The sequence below is a fragment of the Hypanus sabinus genome, chromosome 28 (genome assembly GCF_030144855.1).
Source record: "Hypanus sabinus isolate sHypSab1 chromosome 28, sHypSab1.hap1, whole genome shotgun sequence".
In the NCBI taxonomy this organism is placed as follows: domain Eukaryota; kingdom Metazoa; phylum Chordata; class Chondrichthyes; order Myliobatiformes; family Dasyatidae; genus Hypanus; species Hypanus sabinus.
The window spans coordinates 12,921,659-12,945,657 of NC_082733.1; the positions used below are offsets into that span (position 1 = coordinate 12,921,659).

Genomic DNA, 23,999 nt, shown 5'->3' on the forward strand with positions numbered 1-23,999 from the left:
TCTGTCATTTTTCTTAACAGCCTAAGTTTCATCTGGGCTCAATGACTTACTGGTTTTCAAAAAATAGTGTGTCATTGATTCTGTCATTTTGTTTAATCCTGTCAAATGGTTGCCATGGTAGTACAGCAGCAAGCATGATGCTATTACAGCTTGAGGCACTGGAGTTTGGAATTCAATTCCAACGTTATCTATAAGGAGTCTGTACATCTTCCCCATGGAACGTGTGGGTTTTCTCTGGGTCCAAAGAGGTACCGGTTAGTGGGTTAATTGGTCATTGTAAATTGTCCCATGATTAGGCTAGGGTTAAATTGGGGGTTGCCGGGTGATGCGGTTGGAAGGGCCTATTTCGCGCTGAATCTCAATAAATTATTTTTTAAAATCATGCAGTCCCTCTTCAATACAATGTCTCTATTCCCTCTCCCTCTGTGGCAATTCCCACCAATGTTTGTTGAGAATATCTTCTGCTTTCACACACATGTAACCTTTTCGGGATGAATAGGCCCTTATCTTCCTTTAATTAGTCTTAAAGAGGCAACTAGTTCATAGATCAACGAGATTGTGGATGTTCAGTGTAATTGTTCTGTTGAAAGCATTCCCGGTTGCTTTCTCAGAAGCTGGCGTGTCTTTCAACAACCTGCCTTCAGTCCTCTTGCATGATAGAACTCTTAAAATAATACTCTCTAATCCTAACAGTTTATAATCAATTACTTCTTTTCCTGTGGGCTATAAGTTAAAATTGGAATGTATTATTATACATAATTGCATCAGTTGTTTGTTAGTCATTAAACTTTATCCAATTGTTGTATAATAGCAACATAAATGATTCCATGTGATTTGAATCCTCACCAAAGTCCAATTTTATCCCACAGGATTTTCTGTGATTTAGAGAGACAGGGGCTAATTTTACAGGTCTTGGAATGTCTTTAAAAGTAATCTCACATCGTGTTATGCTTGCAAAGTTAATAACAAATGAAAGTGACTTCTCCCTTAAAAACAAGTATTATTGAACATTAAACAAGCAGACCCTTATGACAGCAGTGTTAGTCTTTCTTGAGTGTTGTTAAAGGCTGGCGCTGGCAGAAATGTCAGAACAAAAAGAAATACATTATCCTGTAATACAGTACAGTATCTGAATGAAAGTGAGTGGTAACTTAGCTTGACCACCTTTTGTGAGTTCTTTATATCTACATTGCCCTTAGCAGTGATTGGTCTTGTATTGGCTGTTTCTATCCTTTCTTTCAGTATCTCTTACTTTGGCTAGAGGCTTAATCTAGGGGATGATAGCCCCCGGCCCAGCCAAACTTCAGAAATCTCGTTTGGGTGGATGCTGTGCGATGTGTCCCCTGTTACGAATCAGTACCCCGAAATAACAAACAGTACACAATATGCGATTAAACAATTAAGCTTCATAATTCTTACTTTGACTATAAAAGAAAAAGACTATAAAAGACTTATTAAAGAAAACGAGAAAAAAGAAAAAGAGCCCAATTTTATGAAACAGTTTATTGCGTAATATTGTAGCTCTGATAAGCCGTCCATCTGCCATCGACCTCCTCTGATCATTGCTGCCCTTTGGACCCTCGCACCAAGTCCACCCTGTCCGGCGGTCTACCAACTCTTCCCATTCACGTCTTCTCTCCTCATCTCTCCCCAGCAAAGACCGCAAAATTCTCTCTTCCAGATTCACGAGAAAGAACAACAGCATTCCAAACCCTGCTATCTCTAGTCATAACCCGAATATTGGTGCTACAGAGAAACTATTACATTATCAGTGAAACCTTACATTTCATTTCAGACAGCCAGCAAATCTTTCTCTAATGCATTGGAAAATTTGAGGTATCTCTCCAGCTGTTCAAATTTTCGAGGTTGCGGTCCATTCTATCATTTGCCTAAGAACATCAATGTTCTTAAATTAGTTGTTAAACCTGCTGAAGACCATGCCGAAAAGATATCAGCCTCCCCCTCAATCTCTCCTGTCATCTCCATCCATGGTAAGCTAGCAACGTGGATTCCCAATTTCTAGTGTTATGAATGTACCACAGCTCTGAGGGGCCGAAGGGGCGGGAGCAGCCCCCTCCTTCCAGAGAATCGCAAGATCACTATTAATTCGGGTCTCGGACCCAGGAAATGAGAGACAATGCAACAGTTTTGACCATTGTTCTTAGAGACACCTGTGTGAATTGCAACTCCCTGTTACGTGCCCGCTACCGGGGATATGGACACCCTCGGGCAATGTGGGGGTGGGGATTGCATCACCCTACTTTGATGGACATCTGCAACTCTGCAAGTCAAGATAAAAGGGGACTGCAGGAAGCGGTACCCCAGCGACGCACCAGGAGGACACCATCGCTCAGCGCTCCCGTGCCTTCAAAGCCACGTGCGTTCCGTTTCTCCTTTGCCTGGGGAGCGGGTGGCTGATAACACTGAAAAGGACTTCGAACTAACAACGGGGAATCAACGCTCAACGGAGTTGTTTCATAAAGACCCGGGCAAGTTTTTTCCTTTTCTCACCAATCTCTCTAAAACACGTGAAATCCAACGATTCCCCAAGAGGATGAAGCCTGCAGACTTCTGAGTGACTTTTATATTTCCAACGGACAATATATTATCCCCTAGACAACAGTCGAGATTATTTCTTAATGATGATTATTGCTATACCCGCACTTTAGATTGAGTTTTGCCGACGTATATGATCGGAATGTTTGTATTAACCTTACTTTTGTGTGCCCCCTTTATAAATAAAAACATTTGAAAATAGTGCCATCAGACTCCAACGGACCTCTCTATCTTTGCTGGTAAGTTATCCAGTTACGGGATACGTAACACTAGAAGGAAGTTGTAAATGGACATGTGTTTTGACTGCTCTATCACCTATTAATAGGATAGGAGTTAATGCCTCATGTGAGAAATTGTCTCTGGTGACCTATAAAAGACCTATTAAAATGTATTTTGCAGGATGTTATTAAAGACTTTATCAAGAAGAAAGAACAAGGTGAGCTTTTAATGCAGAAGCTTGGATCCTTTAAAGATGAACTGCTGAATAAGGTGAATAACTCTTTTTAAGTGTTAATATTTTGTCTCAACTGGGTTATTTTATTGGTAATTGAGTGCAGGTTTAGAATCATTATTATCTTTAATAATTACAAGGCAAATGATAAATTTCCTCTGTATCTTCCAGTTTGCTTTAAATCTGCCTTATTTTCTTAAATAATTTACTGTTTCAATCTGTCCTGACGAAGGGGCTCAGCCTGAAACGTCGACAGTGCTTCTCCCTATAGATGCTGCCTGGCCTGCTGTGTTCCACCAGCATTTTGTGTGTGTTGTGTGAATTTCCAGCATCTGCAGATTTCCTCATGTTTACTGTTTCAATCTATTTGCTTTGGAGGTGATAAAATGGTCATTACATATTAATGGACATAATGGACATTAATAATACACATTATGGACAAACACTTCATGGTATTATTGTTTGGACGGGCCATGTTCAATGCTCAGTGTTTAAAACCAGCTACATTTCTCCTGGAATGATGGGCTGAATTACACATCTGTTACAATTTGTGTTTCCGAGCAATAGCTTTATTTTATGTACACAGCAGAAAGCAAAATGCACAAAAGGCCACGTAGGTTACTCCAAAAGGTGTAAATATCTTGCAATACTGCACAATAAAAGGAACTCCATTTATCCTCTGAGTCTTAGGCATTTCTACTATTTGGAAAAGCTTCTATTTATTTTATCTATGTCCTTCAAAATTTTGTTTACCTCTACTAGGTCCCCACTGCCTGCTCTGTTATAAGGAATAAAAAAGCAAGCTGTGTAGTGTCTCCTCATAGATGAAACATTTCATCCTCGGTAACTTCTTTGCACTCCTCCAGTAAAATCACATCCTTCCTATAAGGGCCTGTAATGTGCTGTAGATTTCTATGTTCCTATAGTTTAGCAACCAGAGTTTTAAACAATATTCCGACTGTGGCATAACCAATGTTTTATAAAGATGTACTGAATCTCCTTGGTGTTGTATTCTGTGCCTCAAGGATCCTGTAAGCATTCTTCCTCAGCTTACCTACTACTTTCAGGGATCCTTGGACATGTGCATACGATCCCTCTGTTTGTCGATTGTCCCTAAGTCCCTACTCTTATCAGTCCTGTCAAAGTACAGCACCTCATACTTATATTCCATTTGCCTTTGACCTTGGTATTGAAATCCACCAATATAACAGTTAAGTGGATTTTGACATCTCTGCAATTTCACCACAAATTTGCTACTCAATATCCTTCCCATTTGTTGGCTATTAAAGAATAGTGGCAGAGATGTAATTGCATCTTCTTTGTTAACTCAGAAATATTCTGTCCTTGATTGTTTCAGCATACTAGCATTGAAATATTCTCCTTAATCAATATTACCATACACCACCTCCCACCTCAGACACTGAATTGACTCAGGTGAATGAATTATAAATTCAGAAGCTGCAATTGACTTCAATACCTAATTATTTCATGGGGGAAATAGTCAGTTTTGGTGTACAGGCAAACTTTATCATTCTGCTCAAACCCCTGATTATACATGAGAATTGTCATATGAGAGCTTTTAGTTATGTCATAAGACATAGGAGCAGAATTAGGCTATTTGGCCCATTGAATCTGTTCTAACATTTGATTATGTCTAATTTAATTTTCCTCTCATCCCCATTCTCCTGCCTTCTCCCCATAACTTTTGACCCCCTTACTAATCATGAACCTATCAACCTCCACTTTAAACATACCCAATGTTTGGCCTCTATGGCATAGAATTCTTCAGAGTCCCCATTCTCGGCTAAAGAAAATCCTCATCTCTGTTCTAAAGAGACATTTTTTCTATTCTGAGGCTGTGCCCTCTGGTCCTAAGCTCTCCCATTATTGGAAACATCCTCTGCCTTGCTACTCTATCTAGGCCTTTTGATATTCGGTATGTTTTATTGAGATCTCCCTCTCATTCTTTCAAACTCTAGTGAGTACATATCCAGAGCCACCAAAAGGTAAACCTTTCATTCCCGTATCATTATTGCAAACCTTCTCTGGGTTCTCTCCAAAGCCAGCACATCCTTTCTTAGATATGGGGACCAAAATTGCTCACAATAGGTCAGCATTACATCCTTGTTTTTTATATTCTAGTCCTCTAAAATAAAAGCTAATTTTGTATTTTCCTTCCTTATGACTGTTTCAACCTGCAAGTTAAGTTTTAGGGAATTTGGCAGTAGGAATCCCAAGACAGTTTGTACCTCTGATTTCTGAGTTTACTCCCTGTTTAGAAAATAGTCTACGTTTGTATTCTTTTTGTACACTGTGTTCCATCTGCCACTTCTGTGCAAGTCCTTCTGCAGACCTCCTGATTCCTCTGTGCTACTGCCTCTCCGCTATGCATTATTGACAAACTCGGCCACAAAGCTTTTAATTGTGTCATTCAGATTATTAACATATAACTTGAAAAGTAGTGGATCAACACCCACCCCTGCAGAACACCGCTAGTCTCTGGCAGCCAACCAGAAAAGGCTCCCTGTATTCCCACAGTTTGCATTCTGCCAGTCAGCCAATCATTCCTGTAATACCATGGGCTCTTAGCTTTTTTTAGCAGTCTTGTGTGGCACCTTGTCAAAGATCTTCTGAAAATCCACGTAAGCAATATCCACTGACTCTCCTTTGACTATCCTGCCTGTTATTTCCTCAAAAAATCCCAACAGTATTGTCAGACAAGATTTTCTCTTAAAAAACCTTGCTATTTTATCATGTGTCTCCAAGTACCCTGAAACCTCATTCTTAATAATGGACTCTAACATCTTGTCAACTATTGAATTCAGGCTAAATTGCCTACATTTTCTGTCTTTTGTCTCCCTCTCTTCCTTCTTAGAGCGGAGTGACATTTGCAATTTTCAGTCCTCTTGTCATGCTACAACGTGATATCTTTTCACAGTTTTTATATATGGGTCTGGAGCTGGTAATGAACCTAGATCTGTATTTGAGCCCAGATGGGAGTGGCCTTAAGTTGGTCTGGTCCTGATATCTGGATATCACATCTTTAGTTCCTGGTTCTAAGTTTGTTATTGGACTGGGGGGCCAGGGTAGGTAATGGGTAGGCCACACAGACCGGGCAAGACGGCAGGGATAGTCAACTTCCAGCTTCATTCTTTAGTCACATTCTCCAAGAGGTCTTTCTTGTCCCCATATACTTGCCCTCATGATGACACTCCCCTTTTGGAGTGGATACTGTTCCAATCATTACAGGAACTGCTGGGAAATCTTTAGTGGGCTGATAAACTGTTGAGAAGCCAGGACAGAAGTGAAGGTGATAGAAAGGTGAGTATAGACTCGTCATACCTATGCCATGGGATGGGTGTTTGAAATACTTATTTGTGTTAAGGTGCCAGTGGTTCAATGTTCACTTTTAGCCAATAGTTAAATGAGCAAATTCCATGATCACAGTTATCTTTGTTATAACTATTTTATATGACATGAAATTTGGTGATTTGTAGCAGCAATACAATGCAAAGGCATAAAATTACTAGAAATTACAAAATAAACAAAATACAAATAAAGTGTTCATGGGTTTATGTTTGCTCATAAACCTGATGATGGAAGAGAAGAACCTGTTCCTGAATCATTGAGTGTGGGTCTTCAGGCTCCTGTACCTCCACCCTGCAAGTAGTAATGAAAAGAGTGAGGGTCCTTATTGATCGATGCCACCTTCCTGAAGCATCACCTTTTTGAAGATGCTCTTGACAATGGGAGGGTTGTAGGGCTGTGCCCATGATGGAGCTGGCTGAGTCCACAAGCCTCTTCAGCCACTTGTAATCCTGTACATTGGAGCCTCCATACCAGGCTGTGATGCAAACAGGCAGAATGCTTTCCACCATGCTTCAATAGAAGTTTGTAAGAGTCTTTGTGATATACTAAATCTCCTCAAACTCCTAAAGAAGTAGAGCTGTAGGTGGGCCTTCTTCATGATTGCATCAATGTGCTGGGCCCAGACAGATCCCTAAAGATGTTGACACTCAGGAACTTAAATCTGATCACCATTTCTACAACTGACCCCTCAATGAGGACCGGTGCCGACTTTCCCGACTTCCCCTTCTTGAAATCCACAATGAGTTTCTTGGTGTTGCCGATGTTGAGTGTGAGGTTGTTATTGCAACGGCCAGATTTGGTGAAGATGTACCAAATGGCTGGAGGGCCAGAATCGGGGGTCACAGACTGACAAAGCTAAGTTATTTAGACCAGAAATCAGAAGACCTTTTCAGTCAGGCAGAGATTAATCTGTGCAATTGTCTATCACGGAAGACAGTGGAAGCCAAGTCTTCAAGAAGATTAGTGGTTAATGAATAAGGAATTAAGGCATATAGAGAGAAAGTTGGAAGAGGTACTGAAGTGGCTGATCAACCATGATTGTATTGAATGATAAGAGTTGGATGAAGGGGATGCATTGCCTACTTCTCCTTTTTTTAGTATTTCTATATTTCTTGTAATAAATTCCAGACAGTGCTTATTTTAGCTTTGTATCATAATTGACAACATTGCTTGCAGTAACAAGAAGTTTCTTTCCTAATTTTTAGACTGAGCTTGCCAAGAGTACTGATGGATATATTCACTTTGGTGACCAGGTGTTACTTATTAATCCTGGCACAGAACAAAGTCATTTGCCTCGAGACCCCATGGCATTAACTATGAATGTTGATGAAAAAAGATTTATGACAAGTAAAAAAGTTGATTCACCATGTGAAGTATGTGGCAGCAGGAACTTAACACCCTGTGTCAGGAATACTTTTGTTATTACGAGGTAAGAGGGGCTTTGAATTTGTGTTAATAATGTTCCTTTGAATCAATGACAGGTATGGCAAAAGTAGTTGTTTTACCAGTAGCTAAATTTTATATTGGAGTACTTATGCACTAATAATTATGGTTTAAAAATTGCAGTTAGAAATTTGAAATAAAAACAAAAATGCTGTACATACTCTACAGATCAGGCTGAATCTGTGAAAAGAGAAACAGATATCACTACAGGTTGAAGACTTCTCCTGAATGTCGGTTGTTACTATTGTCTGCATTTAATTCAAAGTTGCTGAATTTAAATTAACTATAAATCAAAATAATGAGAACAGTCACATTTGCTATGTTAAAATTATGTATTTCTTTCATATGTATTCTAGTTGGATCTTGAACGAAACCAATCCAGAATCTAGAAGAATTAGAAATAGTTTATTATAGTCACATGTAACAAGATACAATGAAAAACTTTTCTTGCCTGCTGTTCGTACAGATCAGATCATTGCTCAGTGCGTTGCGGTAGAACAAGTAAAAAGGGTAGTAATGAAGAATAAAATGTTAACAGCTACAGAGAAAGTGCAGTACAGGTAAACAATAAAATGCAATATCATAACGAGGTAGACTCTGAGGTCTAGAGTCCAACTTACCTACAAGGGAAGACTAAGACTGGTATATAAACCTCTGGTGATTCAATCACATCATAGAGCTACAGTATAACAAGAATGTAAAATTTGTCAAAGACACATTCTGACTATGAATACTGGTCTTGTAACCATGGAAATCATGAACATAATTTAATGTATGATAACAACATGTACTTAATTAAATAAATGGAGGGAAGATCCAGACTATTGGTGTTGCTCTAATTTTGACCTTTACAACCCGATGATAAAGAAAGCCACAGACAAGAGAACATCTGCAGTTTTTGGAAATCTGAGCAACACAGACAAAATGCTGGAGGAACTCAGCAGGCCAGGCAGCATCTATGGAAAAAAGTATAGTCAACGTCTCAGACCGAAACCCTTCGGCAGGACTGGAGGGAAAAAAAGCTGAGGAGTATATTTTAAAGGTGGGAGGAGGGGAGAGAGTACCACCAGGTGATAGGTGAAACCTGGTTGGGGAGGGATGAAGTAACTCATATCCGCATACCTTGATTCTGTTCTCTCCCCCCTAGTTCAGTCCCTTCCTACCAACAGCCATGACCCCTCACATGTGCTTGACCTTTTCAAGGATTTCAAGCACCCTGGCCGCTATCAGCTTATCTTTACTGTGGATGTTCAGTCCATACACACCTCCATCCCCACCAGGAAAGCCTCAAAGCTTTCCTTTTTTCTCTGAACACCAGACCTAAACAGTTCCTCTCCACCACCACTCTCCTCCAATTAGCGGAACTTGCCCTCACTCTCAATAGTTTTTCCTTTGGCTCCTCCCACTTCCTTCAAACAAAAGGGGTAGCCAAGGCATTTGCATGGGTCCCAGCTATGCCTACCTGTTTGTTGGCTACATGGAACAATCTATGTACCAAGTCTACACTGGTGACTGTCCCCACACTTTTCCTACGCTACATCAACGACTGGATTGGTGCTGCTTCCTACAGCCATGCTGAACTCGTTGACTTCATCCACTGTGCCTCCAACCCACCCTCCCCTCAAATTTACCTGGTCCATTTCTGATACCTCCCTTTCTTTTCTCGATCTTACTTTCTCTATCTCTGGAGACAGCTTCTCCACAGATGTTCATTGCAAACCCATGGATTCTCACAGCTACCCGGACTACACCTTGTCCCACTCTACTACTTGTAAAAACACCATCCCCTTTTCTCAGTTCCTCCATCTCCACCACATCTGCTCTCAGGATGAGTCTTTTCATTCTAGAACGAAGGAGATGACCTCTTTTTTCAAAGAAAGAGGCTTCCTCCACCATCAATGCAGCCCTCAACCACATCTCTTCCATTTTATGCATGTCTGCTCTTACCCAGTCCTCCTGCCACCCCACCAGGGATAGGGTTCCTCTTGTCCTCACCTACCACCTCACTAGTTTCTGCATCCAGCACATAGTTCTATGGAACATCCACCATCTCCAATGGGATCCCACCATTAAGCATGTCTCCCCGCCCCCCCCCCCCCCAAACTTACTGCCTTCCACAGGAATCACTCCATATGTGACTCCCTTGTCCATTTATCCCTCCCCACTGATCGCCCTCATAGTTCTTATCCTTGCAAGCAGAACAAGTGCTACACCTGCCCTTACACCACCTCCCACACTACCATTCAGGGCCCTAACAGTACTTCCAGGTGAGGCGACACTTCACCTGTGAGTCTGTTGAGGTCATTTGCTATTTTCGGTGCTCGTGGTGTGGCCTCCTGTACACCGGTGAGATCCGACATAGATTGGGAGACCGCTTCACCGAGCACTTATGCTCCATCCGCCAGAACAAACGGGATCTCTCAGTGGCCACCCATTTTAATTTCACTTTCGATTCCCATGCCAAAAATATCCATTCACTGTCATGATGAGGCCACACCTAGGTTGGAAGAATAACACCTTATATTCTGTTTGAGTAGCCTCCAGCCTTATGGCACAAACGTCATTTTCTCAAACTTCCAGTAATGCCCCCCAACCCCCCACCTCTCCATTTCCCTCTCTCCCCTTATTTCCTTACCTGCCCATCACCTTCCTGTGGTGCTGCTCTCCATTTTTCTTTCTTCCATGGCCTCTGTCTCTTTCACCAATCAACTTCCCAGCTCTTTACTTCAACCCTCCTTGTCCAGGTGTCACCTATCACCTGGCTTTTTTCTCTCTCCCCCCATTAAAGTACCCCTCAGCATTTTTTCTCCAGTCCTGCCGAAGGTTTGCAGCCCGAAACGTTGACTGTACTCCTTTCCATAGATGCTGCCTGTCCTGCTGAGTTCCTCCAGCATTTTGTGTGTGTTGCTCATAAAGAAAGCCAAGTTGCTTGGTGAAAATAATCAGCAAGAATGCCATCTTAAAAAAGACCAAGAGGAGCTCTACAAACAGACGTTTAAGGGCAGCTCACTAAACATTCCTTGGACAGGGAGGACACCTAAAAAAGAATACGACATTATTTCTCAAATGAACATTTTAGACACAATGAGTAACCTTCAAGAAAAGCAACCTAGTTCTATCCATTTAAAAATTATTCCCACTTTGTTAATTGGGACTTCTTGTTTAAGTTGACTCCAGCTAAAATGATTATTCTTTAGTACTCTTGTAAATTAGAAAGATTCCAATAGATTTACCAACTCTGGGGGACAGCTGATGCTTCATTTTGCAAAGGAGTGTCAGATTTTGCAAGATTGAAATATAGTTACACATTTGTCATATCATCAGAGGCAATATTGGCTGGATAAGTATAGAAAGATCACAGCACAGAAGGACACAGTTTTGCCCATCATATTTGTGCTATTTCTATCAGGGCAGCTTACTATTTCAACCCCTGTCTCTTTCTCCTTAGCTTTGCAGACCAAAGTGTACATGGTTACAACAGTCAACTGACAAACCAAATAACTACTTTATGGATTCGTCCACCATTAATAATCTGCATTGTAATTTTTTAAAAATGGAAACAGGTGTGCTATTTCAAAAACTGGAGATGTTCTCAGTGGATAATAATATAATTTCTAATTATATTATATCTAATTATATTAAAACCCTAAGCTAATCGATAAAATGCATGCAAAGTTACATTGCTGATATTGGTTTTATTATTGCTTTGTTCATTTTTTTGTGCTTCTCACCCTCACCAATCTTTTATTTCCAATCAGTGTCGATGGTAGTTGCAATGGTGATCCTCTTCGATATGGACAAAGCTTTGCTCTCAAAACAATGGAAGGAATTGCTGGACAGGTACTTTAACGCCAGATGGCAATCATTTTGAGTCAAGTCAAGTCAAGTCACTTTTAATGTCATTTCGACCATAACTGCTGGTACAGTACATAGTAAAAATGAGACAACGTTTTTCAGGACCATGGTGTTACATGACATAGTACAAAAATTAGGCTGAACTACGGAAAAAAAACAACACGGAGAAAGCTACACTAGACTACAGTCCTACCCAGGACTGCGTAAAGTGCACAAAGACAGTGCAGGCATTAGAATAAATAATAAACAGGACAGTAGGGCAGGGTGTCAGTCCAGGCTCTGGGTATTGAAGAGTCTGATAGCTTGGGGGAAGAAACTGTTACATAGTCTGGTCATGAGAGCCCAAATGCTTTGGAGCCTTTTTCCAGATGGCAGGAAGGAGAAGAGATTGTATGAGGGGTGCATGGAGTCTTTCATAATGCTGTTTTCTGATATTTCCAAAAGTCTGATATAATACTTGTAATAAAGCAATTAGAAACTGGAAGAAAAGGTAAGGGAAACAACATTAAAAAAAAATGTGAGGTGGTATAGATAGGGTAAATGCAAGCAGGCCTTTTCCACTGAGTTTGGGTGGGACTACAATTAGAGGTCATAGGTTAGGGGTGAAAGGTGAAAAGTTTAAGGGGACCGTGAGGGGGTACTTCTTCACTCAGAGGATTGACAGAGTGTGGATCAAGCTGCCAGTGCAAGTGGTGCATGCAAGCTCAATTTCAGTGCTTAGGAAAAGTTTGGGTAGATATGTATGGTAGGAGTGTGGAGGCTATGGTCACCGTACAGGTCGATGGGAGTAGGCAGTTCAAATGATTTGGCAATGATGGGCTGAAGAACCTGCTTCTGTGATGTACTTCTCTATGATTCTTTGACTTTAATTGTGACTACTTGTTTTATTATGTGTTCTCATGATTATTGCTCTAAGCTGCGGATGGTTTTCCTTTTTACAGCTATATCTGACAAGTGATATGAAATTACTTCTAAAATTTGCCAAAAAATCTCGGATGCAGCTAGTGAACCTGACAGATCAGCTTTCCTTCCTGAATTGTTGGCAGGTCTTGTACTTTGACCCGCAGATGCGGCTTGAGTACGATGGATACCCGGTGCAAGTAGGAAATTTTTAAATTGTGTTGGATTGAGATTTGTTCCTTAAACTTAACTTTAATATTATAATGAGTAAAAATGTTCACAGTTTAAATTTTAGACCAGATTTGTGCAAAGTTCTCAAGTAAGCTATGTTATAAATTAGTCTGCTAAATTATGCTGTCTCACAGGCTTAACCCTGCATGCGCATTCTTCCTACAATGGTTTGGGTTTCCCCTTGTGCTCTGGTTTCTTTTTATATCTTAAATATGCGTTGGTTGACATGTTAATTGATGATTGTGATTTACCTCTGCAAGTGAGGATACGGAGAATTGGGGAGAGTTGATGACATGTCAGTGAGAATAGATTACAGAGAAAATATTTGGGGAAATGAGATTGATGGCATTACCCTGAGAGACGCCATGGACTTGATGAACTAAGCTTCCTCCTCCTATGTTATAAGAAATACAATGGAATTATCATATAGCAGAATCTGATCTACCTCATAGCTATACATCGAACATTATATGGATCTAGTGCAGGGGTTGCCAACCTGGGGTCAACGGAGCCCTCGCTTAATGGTGTTGGTTTATGTCATTAAGAAGTTTGGGAACCCCTGATCTGATGGAGGCACTCAGTGCAATAATGTCCTGGCCCAGAATTTGTGGTCATTGACAACACAAAAGAGCCTGTTGTTGTGACAGAACATACAACAATCTAGTAATCTCTCCTTTTCTCCAAAGTTTGCTGCTTCCATTTATCACCTCAATAGATTCCTGGCATTATGAATGTCTGCTGTTATCAAGCCGGCCAAACAGTGAGGAATTCTTACAGGCATCTTCACAGGGTGCCAAAAACAGTATTTTAAGTAATCTTTTAAGGATTATTCAACCTCCAATTTTCATGACAACTGTACTGTAATACAAAATGTAAGATTATTGTTTGGGGTCTAATGGTTTATAAACTATTAAGCTTGCCTTGGTATGTCATCAAGAGAGCTTATATGGTCCGTGAGAAACAAAATGTATGATTTCATTGATTTTGTGTTTCTTTGTGTAGCTTAAATTCACATTAAGTGATTTTCCAATTAAATAATTTTCCTTGTTTCCAGTGGAGAACATTGATAAATTTAACACAATCTGTGGAATTGTATCAAAGCTTAATCTATGTCAAAGCAATCTAGATCTAATAAAACTATAATAACTAGAAGACAGAGTGGGTCACAAGACTGCACAAGCCTTCTCCATTTTTTAGAAAGGTCATTTTCCCACGCCATTAATACTTTAGTGCCCAAAATGTTATTTATCTGAATCATTAATACACACACCATCTGAGTCTATGCAGTTGTCTGTGGATAGAATTACAGAGCTTTTCTGCACTCTGAATGAGGTAAGTTTTAATCTCCTTTCTAAACAGTCTCTTATCATGAGGTCATGACTTCTAGCTGTTTAGCCTTTAACAAGGGGAACCAGCATCTTCTTGCTGAGAAAAGAAGAGAATAATTTTGTGTTTCAATGAATATGTGTCTTGTTTTTCTGCGCTATAAGAAATGCAGGGCCAATATTCTGCCTATTTGATAACCATGCCAGGAATCAATCAACTGAATCTTCATTCAATTTCCTTTAAGATATAGTATTCTTGCCTGGATAAAGCCACACACCAGAGTTTTTTTATTAAAGGACATAAGACCATAAGGAACAGAATTAGGCCATTTGGCCCATTGAGTCTGTCCACCTTTCAATCATGGCTGATCCTTTTATTCCCTGCTCAGCCCCACTCGCTGGCCTTCTACCTATGACCTTTGATGCCATGTCCAATCAAGAACCTATCAATCTCTACCTTAAATACACTCAACAACCTGGCCTCCACAGCTGCCTGCGTTAATAACTTCCACAAATTCACCACCCTCTGGCTAAATAAATTTCTCCACATCTCTGTTTTATATAGACGCCCCCTCTATCCTGAACCTGTGCCCCCTTGTCCTAGACTCCCCCACCATGGGAAACATGCTTTCCACATCTACTCTGTCTAGTCCTTTCAACATTTGAAAGGTTTCCGTGAGATCCACCCCACCCCCCCATCCTTCTAAATTGCAGCGAGTACACACTCGGAGCTATCAAACGTTCCTTGTAACCCTTTAATTCCAGGAATCATCCTTGTGAACCTCTTCTGAACTGTCTGCAATGCTTAGATGAGGAGCCCAAAACTGTTCACAATACCTCAGCAGCACATCCCTGTTTTTATATTGTAGACCTCTTGAAATGAATGCTACATTACATTTGCTTTCCTCACCTCTTACTCTAACTGCAAGTTAACCTTTAGGGTGTTCTGCACAAGGACTCGCAAGACCCTTTGCATCTTAGACTTTTGGATTTTTTCCCTATTTTGAAAATAGGCTGCACATTTATTTCTACCACCAAAGTGCAGGACTATGCATTTTCCAAAATTATGTTTCATTTGCCACTCTCTTGCCCATTTTCCTAATATGTCTAATTCCTACTGCAGCCTACCTGTTTCCTCAACACTACCTGCCCTCCACCAACCTTTGAATCATCTGCAAACTTGGCAACAAAGCAATCTATTCCATCATCTAAATAATTGATATACAGCATAAAAAGAAGTGGTTCCCAACACCGACCCTTGCAGAACACCACTAGTCACTGGCAGTCAACCTAAAAAGAATCCTCTTATTCCCACTCGCTGCCTCCTACCAATCAGCCAATGGACTAACTATGCCAGTAACTTTTCTGTTATTGGTGAGGGTTTAAACTAATTTGGTTGGGGTATGGGAACTGGAGTGATAGGGCTGAGACTGGGGCAGTTTGTATACAAGTAGATGCAGCATGTAGTGAGACTGAGGAAGGAAGGGCAGATGTCAAGGCAAAGATGCAGTCAGTGGGATGAATTGAAGTGCAATATAGGAGCAAAATCAAAAAGAGTTATGAATAAAGGACCAAAGGTGTTATATTTCAATGCACACATTGAAATTGGGAGTTGGGTAGATGAACTTGTAGTGAAGTTAGAGATTGACAGTATGACGTTATGTGCATCACTGAGTCATGGCTTAAAAAAGATCATGGTTGGGAGCTTAACATCCAAGGGTGCACCTTGTATCGAAAGGAGAGGCAGGTAGGCAGAGGAAGTTGGATGGTTCTGTTGGTAAAAAATGAAATCAAATCCTTATGAAGAGGTAAAGTGGGATCAGAAGATGTAGAAACCTTATTGGTAGAGTTAAGAAACTGCAAGGGTAAGAAGACCTTGATGGGAGTTATTTACACCCTTCCGAACAGTAGCCAGGATGTGGGCTACAAATTATCACAGGAGATACAAAAGGCATGTAAAGTGTGCATTGTTATGTCACTCCGCTCTTTAAGAGGGAGGGAGGCAGAAGAATGGAAATTTAGGCCAGTTAGCTTGACTTCAGTGGTTGAGAAAATGCTGGAGTCCATCATTCGGGATGAGGTTTCAGTGCACTTGGAAATACATGGTAAAAAAGTCAGTTTCATGAAAAATCTTGTCTGACAATTTTTTTAGAATTCTTTGAGAAATAACAGGCAGGATAGAGATTTTATTTAAATGGAGAGAGAATTCAAAGTTCTGAGATGTAACGGGACTTGGGAGTTCTCGTGCAGGATACCCTTAAGGTTAACCTCCAGGTTGAGTCGGTGGTGAAGAAGGCGAATGCAATGTTGGCATTCATTTCTAGAGGAATAGAGTATAGGTGCAGGGATGTGATGTTGAGGCTCTATAAGGCACTGTTAAGACCTCACTTGGAGTACTGTGTGCAGTGTTGGGCTCCTTATTTAAGAAAGGATGTCCTGATGTTGGAGAGGGTTCAGAGAAGATTCACTAGAATGATTTCGAAAATGAGAAGGTTAACATATGAGGAACGTTTGACCGCTCTTGGACTGTACTCCTTGGAGTTTAGATGAATGAGAGAGGACCTCATAGAAACATTTTGAATGTTGAAAGGCATGGACAGGGTGGATGTGGCAAAGTTGTTTCCCATGGTGGGAGAGTCTAGTACGAGAGGGCATGACTTGAGGATTGCAGGGCACCCATTCTGAACAGAGATGCGAAAAAAAAATTTCAGCCAGAGGGTGGTGAATCTGTGGAATTTGTTGCCACGGGCAGCTGTGGAGACCAAGTCATTGGGTGTATTTAAGGCAGAGATTGATAGGTATCTGAGTAGTCAGGGCATCAAAGGTTATGGTGAGAAGGCAGGGGAATGGGACTTAAGGGGAGATTGGATCAGCTCATGATAAAATGGTGAAGCAGACTTGATGGACCAAATGGCTGACTTCTGCTCCTTTGTCTTATGGTCTATGGTCTTATGATAGACAAGGAGTAGTCAGTGGATATTGTTAATTTAGATTTTCCAAAGACCTTTGATAAGGCTGGTTAACAAGATAAGACCCATGGTATTACAGGAAAGATACTAACATGGATAGAAGATTGGCTGACTGTAAGGAGGCAAAGAGTGGGAATAAAGGGGGTCTTTCTGGTTGGCTGCCAGTGCCTAATAGTGTTGTAGGGGTTTGTGTTGGAACCATTTATTTTCATGTTAGATGCCAGTGATTTGCACCATGGAATTAATGGCTTTATGGCCAAGTTTATGGATGATACAAAGATAGGTGGAGGGCAGGTAGTGTTGAGGAAGAAAGGAGTTTGCAGCAGGACTTGGACCAATTGAGAGAATAGTCATGGACTTTGGCAGAAGGAATAAAGGCATGGATTACTTTCTAAACATGGAAAAAAAGGATTTGGGAGTCCTTGTGCAGAATTCCCTAAAAGTCAACTTGCAGGTTGATTCAGTGATAAGGAAGGCAAATATACAACATTCATTTCGAGAAGACCAGAATATAAAAATAAGGTTGTAACACTGAAGCTTTACAAGGCATTGGTCAGACCACACTTGGAGTATTATGAGCAAATATGGACCCCTTATCTAAGAAAAGATGTGGTGGCATTGGGAATGGTCCAGGTGAGGTTCATGAGAATGACTTAGTGAATGAAAGGGTTAATGTGAGGAGCATTTTGATGGGCTCTGGACCATCACTTGCTGGAGCTTAAAGAATGAGGGGGAGCTGGTTGAAAACTATTGAATATTGAAAAGCCTAGACGAGTAGAAAAGAGTAGACGAGGAGCGGATATTTGCTCTAGTGATTTAGTCTAGGACCAAAGTGCACAGATTGAGGGAAGTCCAATTAGGACAGAGATGAGTGGGAATTTCTTAAGCCAGAGGTTAGTGAATCTATGGGGTTCTTTGCCACAGATGGCTGTGGAGGCCAAGTTTTTGGGTATACTTAAATGAGTTTTTTATTAGTCAGGATGTCAAAGGTTGTGGGGAGAAGGTGGGAGAATGGGGTTGAGAGGGGTAGTAAATCAGCCATGATGAAATGGCAGAGCAAACTTGATGGGCTGAATGGCCTAATTCTGTTCCTATGTCTTATGGTATAATGATTTTATTATTACAGCTCAACTTACTCTTGTATTTTGTTATCCTTATGATCAACCAACACCCAGTTGTAAGAGGCCAAATATAATATTCTGCACAACCAATACTCTCTCACCTTCAAAGATATCCTATTTTTCCATTCTTCCTACCAAAGTGGCAAATTTAATTTCCCCTCACATTTAACTGTATATGCCATCATATTGCCCAAATGCTTAACTGGTCTTTGTCCCTTTGCAGTTTCTTTTTGCCCTCTTCACAGCTCAGCCTTGAGAACAAATGTCGATTTAATCCCTTCATCTAAGTGATTGATTATAGATTGTTGAGAGTTGAGATGCAAGCTTTAATCCACAAGGGTCTCTACCCATTATATCCTATAATCCTGCATTAGTCAGAATGCAGGAATGTACTGGGGTCTGATGCACATGCATCTGACCTCGCATTCTCTTCGAGGCACCATTGAATTGCTCAGTCCTACTATATCTAGTGCACAGCTGTTCATTTGAAATGTCCACTTAGGATTTTGTGTTGTTTATTTGTCATTAATTCACTGTATATTTATACTGCTAAATAATTAGCATGAAATTAATGTTTTAAACCATTTTTACTGGGCTTTAATTTTTAAAAGTATCATTTAATTTTGTTCCAACTATCCTTCTCAATACCTCCATCCCCGAAAGCCTGCACAACCACGTCCCCTTGAGTGGAAGTGTCTTCAGTCCTTCCTACCTAACAAACTATTTACACACAGACATACTTTATTGATCCTGAGGGAAACTGGGTTTCGTTACAGTCGCACCAACCAAGAATAGTGTAGAAATATAGCAATATAAAACCATAAATAATAATAGGTAAATTATGCCAATTGGAAATAAGTCCAGGACCAGCCTATTGGCTCAGGGTGTCTGACACTCCAAGGGAGGAGTTGTAAAGTTTGATGGCCACAGGCAGGAATGACTTCCTATGACGCTCCGTGTTGCACCTCGGTGGAATGGTCTTAAACTCTTCTGTCTAGTCGCTCTTCAATCTGTTATTGAGAATTGAACCTCGGTGTTTTCCTTACTTCAGATATTCTCTTTGTAAATATTCCCTGGAGCTTTTACAATGCTTTTATGTCAACACGTTTATAAAATAGAGGTCAGAAATATGCACAGCTCTCCATGAGTGGCATATATAAATTTACTATAAATTGTATGTATTTTCTCTGCTTATTAATTCTCTCCCACTAGAAATAAATCACAGTGCAATGTTTGCTAATGTGATGATATTATTACTTCTAATTTTGTAGGCAAATGTTAAAGTGCTTATCAACCATGTTCGTACAAATCAGGCTTTAGCAGTTCTTCAGGAGTACTCCTTCTGGTAAGTATTGCGAGAAAAGTACAGAAAATGAATAATGGTTTTCATTTTCATATTATGAATATATTTATATGAACTTTAAGCTACCATCTTTAAAATATTTTAAATCATATTTATATTTTAAAACTACTCAGTTACACTGATTTGGAATAAATGTTTTGTTTGATAATATGCAATGGAATGGCACATCAGACTTGAGGGATAAATGTTGTCTATATAATCATAGGTGGGCGAGTCCTGGGCTGGACATCCTGCTCACTTAAGGAAGGTGAATTGTCTCCCGTACCTCTCCTTTCCAGGTGTAGTGATCGCTGCAGGACCACTATTTGGCTTAGCAGGAGATCACATGCATATGACCTGTCCTACACTGCTGTGCCCATAGCAATGGCTTCACATGGCATCCCTGTTCTTTCTTGTTTTGCTATGTCATGGCTCAACCGAGGGTCCAACGGTATAACTGGGTGTGCAGGCTGGGCTCTTCAGCCTTGGCAGGCAGCCAGCCTAGGAGAAGGACAACTCCGATTCCAAATGGGTAGATAGGACTTGTTAGCCTTGGCAGGCAGTCTACCCAGGAGAAGGAAAACTCTGGTACTCAACCCACAGCCTTGTAGTCGCTGCAGTCATTGCAGCTTGCTATGCCACTCTGGAATATCCACTGGCCTGAAGAGTGGAATTGGTCCTCGTGTTCTGATCCTCACTATAAACCTTCGCAGTGCAGGTGGGAAGAGAAGTCCTACAGCGATGTAGAATGGGCGAAACTACAGGTGTTAGATGACACTGGAAGGCGCAGTGTCAATTCCGCATATAGGTGGCACAGACCCAAGGGTTGTCTGTCTGTTGACCCGAGGCGACAACAGCATTCAGCAGTGACCGAGCAGCCCTCTTCAGGGATAGCACCGCCTGCTCTGGATGGAAAAGGTGATCCAAAAAAGAAAGCTTAGCTCACCGCCATTTGGTTTGCCTTGGCTCAATGGGAATCTCACTCAAGTGGTAAGAAAAAGGAAATTAAGTCAAAGAAGACAACATATCTCAAAATCACAATGCGAAGTGACCAACCCCAAAGATGCTCATCACTTGTGGTACAAGAAATACCTCGGCTGGACATTGACATCGCTGCTACAAGTGGTACATTTTGCAGACTAAGGATCTTTGATAGAGCGTGATACAGGCTACACTCTCGTCTGGTCAGGTGAAAAAGCAACAAGAACAGACAATCAGGAGTGGGTTTCATGATCAAAAGCATCATTATCAATAAGCTTTAAAGCCTACTGGTCAGGCGCTCAGATTGACTTATGTCCCTGCCACTTTTACTGCAAGATAACCAGTTTGTCACCCTTCTAAGCATCTGTGTCTCCGCACTGTCAAAGAGGCATATTGTAGAGAGCTAAAATCCCTCTTATTGAAAACATATAAGGCAGATAAGATCATTATCCTAGGCGGCTTCAGTGCCAGGGTGGGTATAGGTGTTGATATTTGGCTGGGAATCTTAGGTCATCATCGTGTCGCAAATTGCAATGACAACGGGAGGATGCTCATGGAGCTCTGAACAGAATTAGGCCTGGTTATAACAAATATGCCATTTCAACAGAGAGCCAGATTCAAGACGACTTGGAGAGACCCCCGATCCAAACAGGGGCACTCCCTGGACCACATCCTGATGCACCAAAAGGATTTGTTGGATGTTCTACACACCAGGTCGTGCTGAGCGCAAACTGGTCAGGGTGCAAGTCAGACTGGTTATCAAACTGGCAATAAGGAAAAGACCATGGCCGAAGAGGCTCCAGGTGGATAATCTCTTTGGACTCTGAGATGTGTTCCAGATCAAGCTAAGGGAGAAACTGGACAGCAAAAGCACCCCAAGTGCAGACTCCAACGCAGGAAAGAAATAGGAGCACCTGAAGACTGCCATCATTGCCGAGGTAGTTGGGTACTCCTCAGGAAGAAACAAGGACTGGTTTGATGAAAGTGACTTTGAAATGTGGAACCTGCTCCAGAAGAAACACTCCTCCCATCAAGTGGTGCTGTCTGGACCTGACGACCAAGCAGCCAAGACAGAATACGGAGATGCGTACAGAAACCTCCAAACCAAACCGAGACAGATGCAAACTGATGGGTGGACTGCCGTAGCTGAATGAACGCAGCACTGTGCAGACAATGGCAACACATCAGCCTTCTATGAATTGCTGCACGTAGTGCATGGTCCAACTCATCAGATTCAAGCCCCTTTGTGCCAATCCAAGGGCTCCAGCCTGCTGACAGACAAGAAAGGCATCATGAAGTAACGGACAGAGCATTCTGGAAGCCTTTTCGAGGATAATCATCAAGTACAAGAAGCATCCATTGAAATGATCCCCAGCATGAGGTCAGGCTTGAGATTGATGGCCTACCAACTCTGGATGAGGTCAAAGCTGCTAGTTCCAAGCTAAAATGCCATAAAGCCTGAGGCATTGATGGGATCCTAGCAGAAGCGTACAAAATGAGTGGAGGCATTCTCCTGAGTGAACTCATAAACCTGTTCACACTTTGTTAGGAGAGGGGTTCAGTCCTAAATGACCGACACAATGCTGTAGTTATCTCCCTGTACAAGAACAAAGGGGAGAAAGTTGATTGCTCAAATTACAGAGGCATTACCCTGTGGTCCATGGCTAGGAAGATCCTTGCCATAACTCTCGTATGCAGAATCATCCCTACCATTGTCAAAAGCAACCTCACAGAGAGTCAGTGCAGATTCAGAGCAAAGAGAGGCACATCCAGTGTGATTTTTGTCCTGCAACAGATACAGGAGATGTTGTGAACAGAACATTGGACTGTATGCGGTGTTCATTGACCTGACAAAAGCTTTCGACACAGTTAACCGGGATGGTCTCTGGAAGATTCTGTTGAAGCTCGGCTGTCCTTCAAAATACCTCACCATCCGGCAGCAGCTTCATGAAGGCCATGACGACAAGCGGTCAGGTTAAACAGAATGGCGACTTGTCTGACCCATTCTCCATCAGTACAAGGCTGTGTTTTGGCACCAGTGCTCTTTTTCATCTTTTTCAGCATGATACTATGGGAAGCAAAAGAGACCACTTCAGAAAGCATCTACATTTGGTTCCACACTGACAGAATATATCTTCAACCTCTTTCATCTTCTTGCTGGAACAAAAACCATGCTAGAGCTACTATATGCAGATGACTCTGCTTTTCTCATGCACACAGAGGACACGCTTCACTCAGTTTGCCAAGGCTGCAAGGGCTTTTGGGTTAATGGTCAGTCTGAAGAGAATAATGATCCTCCATCAGAAGTCCCCTTGGTGTTTACCACCCACATCGGATTACCATTGACGACCACCTTTGAGCAGTTGACTTACTTGGACAGTGCCATCTCCAATGATGCTACGGTAGTAAGGGTTGTTGACAATTGACTCACAAGAGCCAGCACCTCCAGAAACGTGAATGGAAGAACCAAGAGCTGTGGCTGTGAACAGAAATCCAGGTATACAGGGCTGCCATCATCCCAACACTACTCTACAGCTCCGAAACTTGGGTCTTGTACCATAAGCCAATGCAATTGCTCAAGTGCTTCCATCAGCGCTGCCTCCGCTCCTTCATGGGTATCAGCTGGCAGGATCGAGTCTCCAACACAGTGGTCCTGGAGAAGACTCAGCTTCTAAGCATTGAAGACATTTTGCTGGACAAGTGGCTCGGCTGGTCAGGCCACGTGTCTTGCATGGACAGCTCCAGGTTACTGAAAGCAGTACTCTACGGAGAACTCTCTCAGAGCAAGAGAGATTGTGGTGCCCTGCGCATGAAGTCCAGACCAACTTAAGCAGCAGCTCTCTCAGGCCAGTATGAGTGGCAGCAGCTGGCTTGTGACAGAGACCTCAGGAGAACGTTAATCCACTGAGCAGCCAAGAATTCCAGAAGAGCCACTGCTGAAGAGAAGTGGAGACACAGGAAGGATCCAACTATCCCAGCTGTTCCCACATTCTTACTGCTCCAGAGTCTGCAGATCCAGAATTGCCCTCCACAGTCACCAAGGATTGTGCCTTCGCTCCTGAGGACTCTTCTTCCCTCCTGATTTTCACAAGCGAAGAACCAGCCATCATCATCATATAATTATATTAACTGGAAGGAATGCAGATGTTTATGCCTCAAGTCTGGTATGCCATTCTATTGCATATTATCAAATATAATATCTATATCAAATCAGTGTAATTGAGTAGTTTTAAAATATAAAAACAATTTAAAATATTTTAAAGATGGTAACTTGAAGTTTAATTAAATCAGATAATGTTTTACTCAAAATTACAATTTTTAAAAAGTTAGAATTCGATCAACCACCTAATTTTGAGTTACTAATTTCATTTAATAGGTGTATATCATCCACTTTGTATTTATATTAATGTATTAAGTAGTTTCTTGGTAAACTAAACTCTTGGAATGGTTGTGGCA

The 23,999-nt window shown here is 41.4% G+C and overlaps 1 protein-coding gene across 1 annotated transcript in view; it reads left to right on the forward strand.

The window, feature by feature from the left end:
- Positions 1–23,999, forward strand: part of cfap161 (cilia and flagella associated protein 161) — a 44,611-nt gene that overhangs the window by 14,590 nt on the left and 6,022 nt on the right. The window contains exons 2-6 of the mRNA XM_059952635.1: positions 2,956–3,045; positions 7,582–7,805; positions 11,578–11,659; positions 12,616–12,774; positions 19,492–19,565. Coding sequence (XP_059808618.1) covers positions 2,956–3,045; positions 7,582–7,805; positions 11,578–11,659; positions 12,616–12,774; positions 19,492–19,565 — 629 coding nt within the window. The remainder of the gene's footprint in view (positions 1–2,955; positions 3,046–7,581; positions 7,806–11,577; positions 11,660–12,615; positions 12,775–19,491; positions 19,566–23,999) is intronic.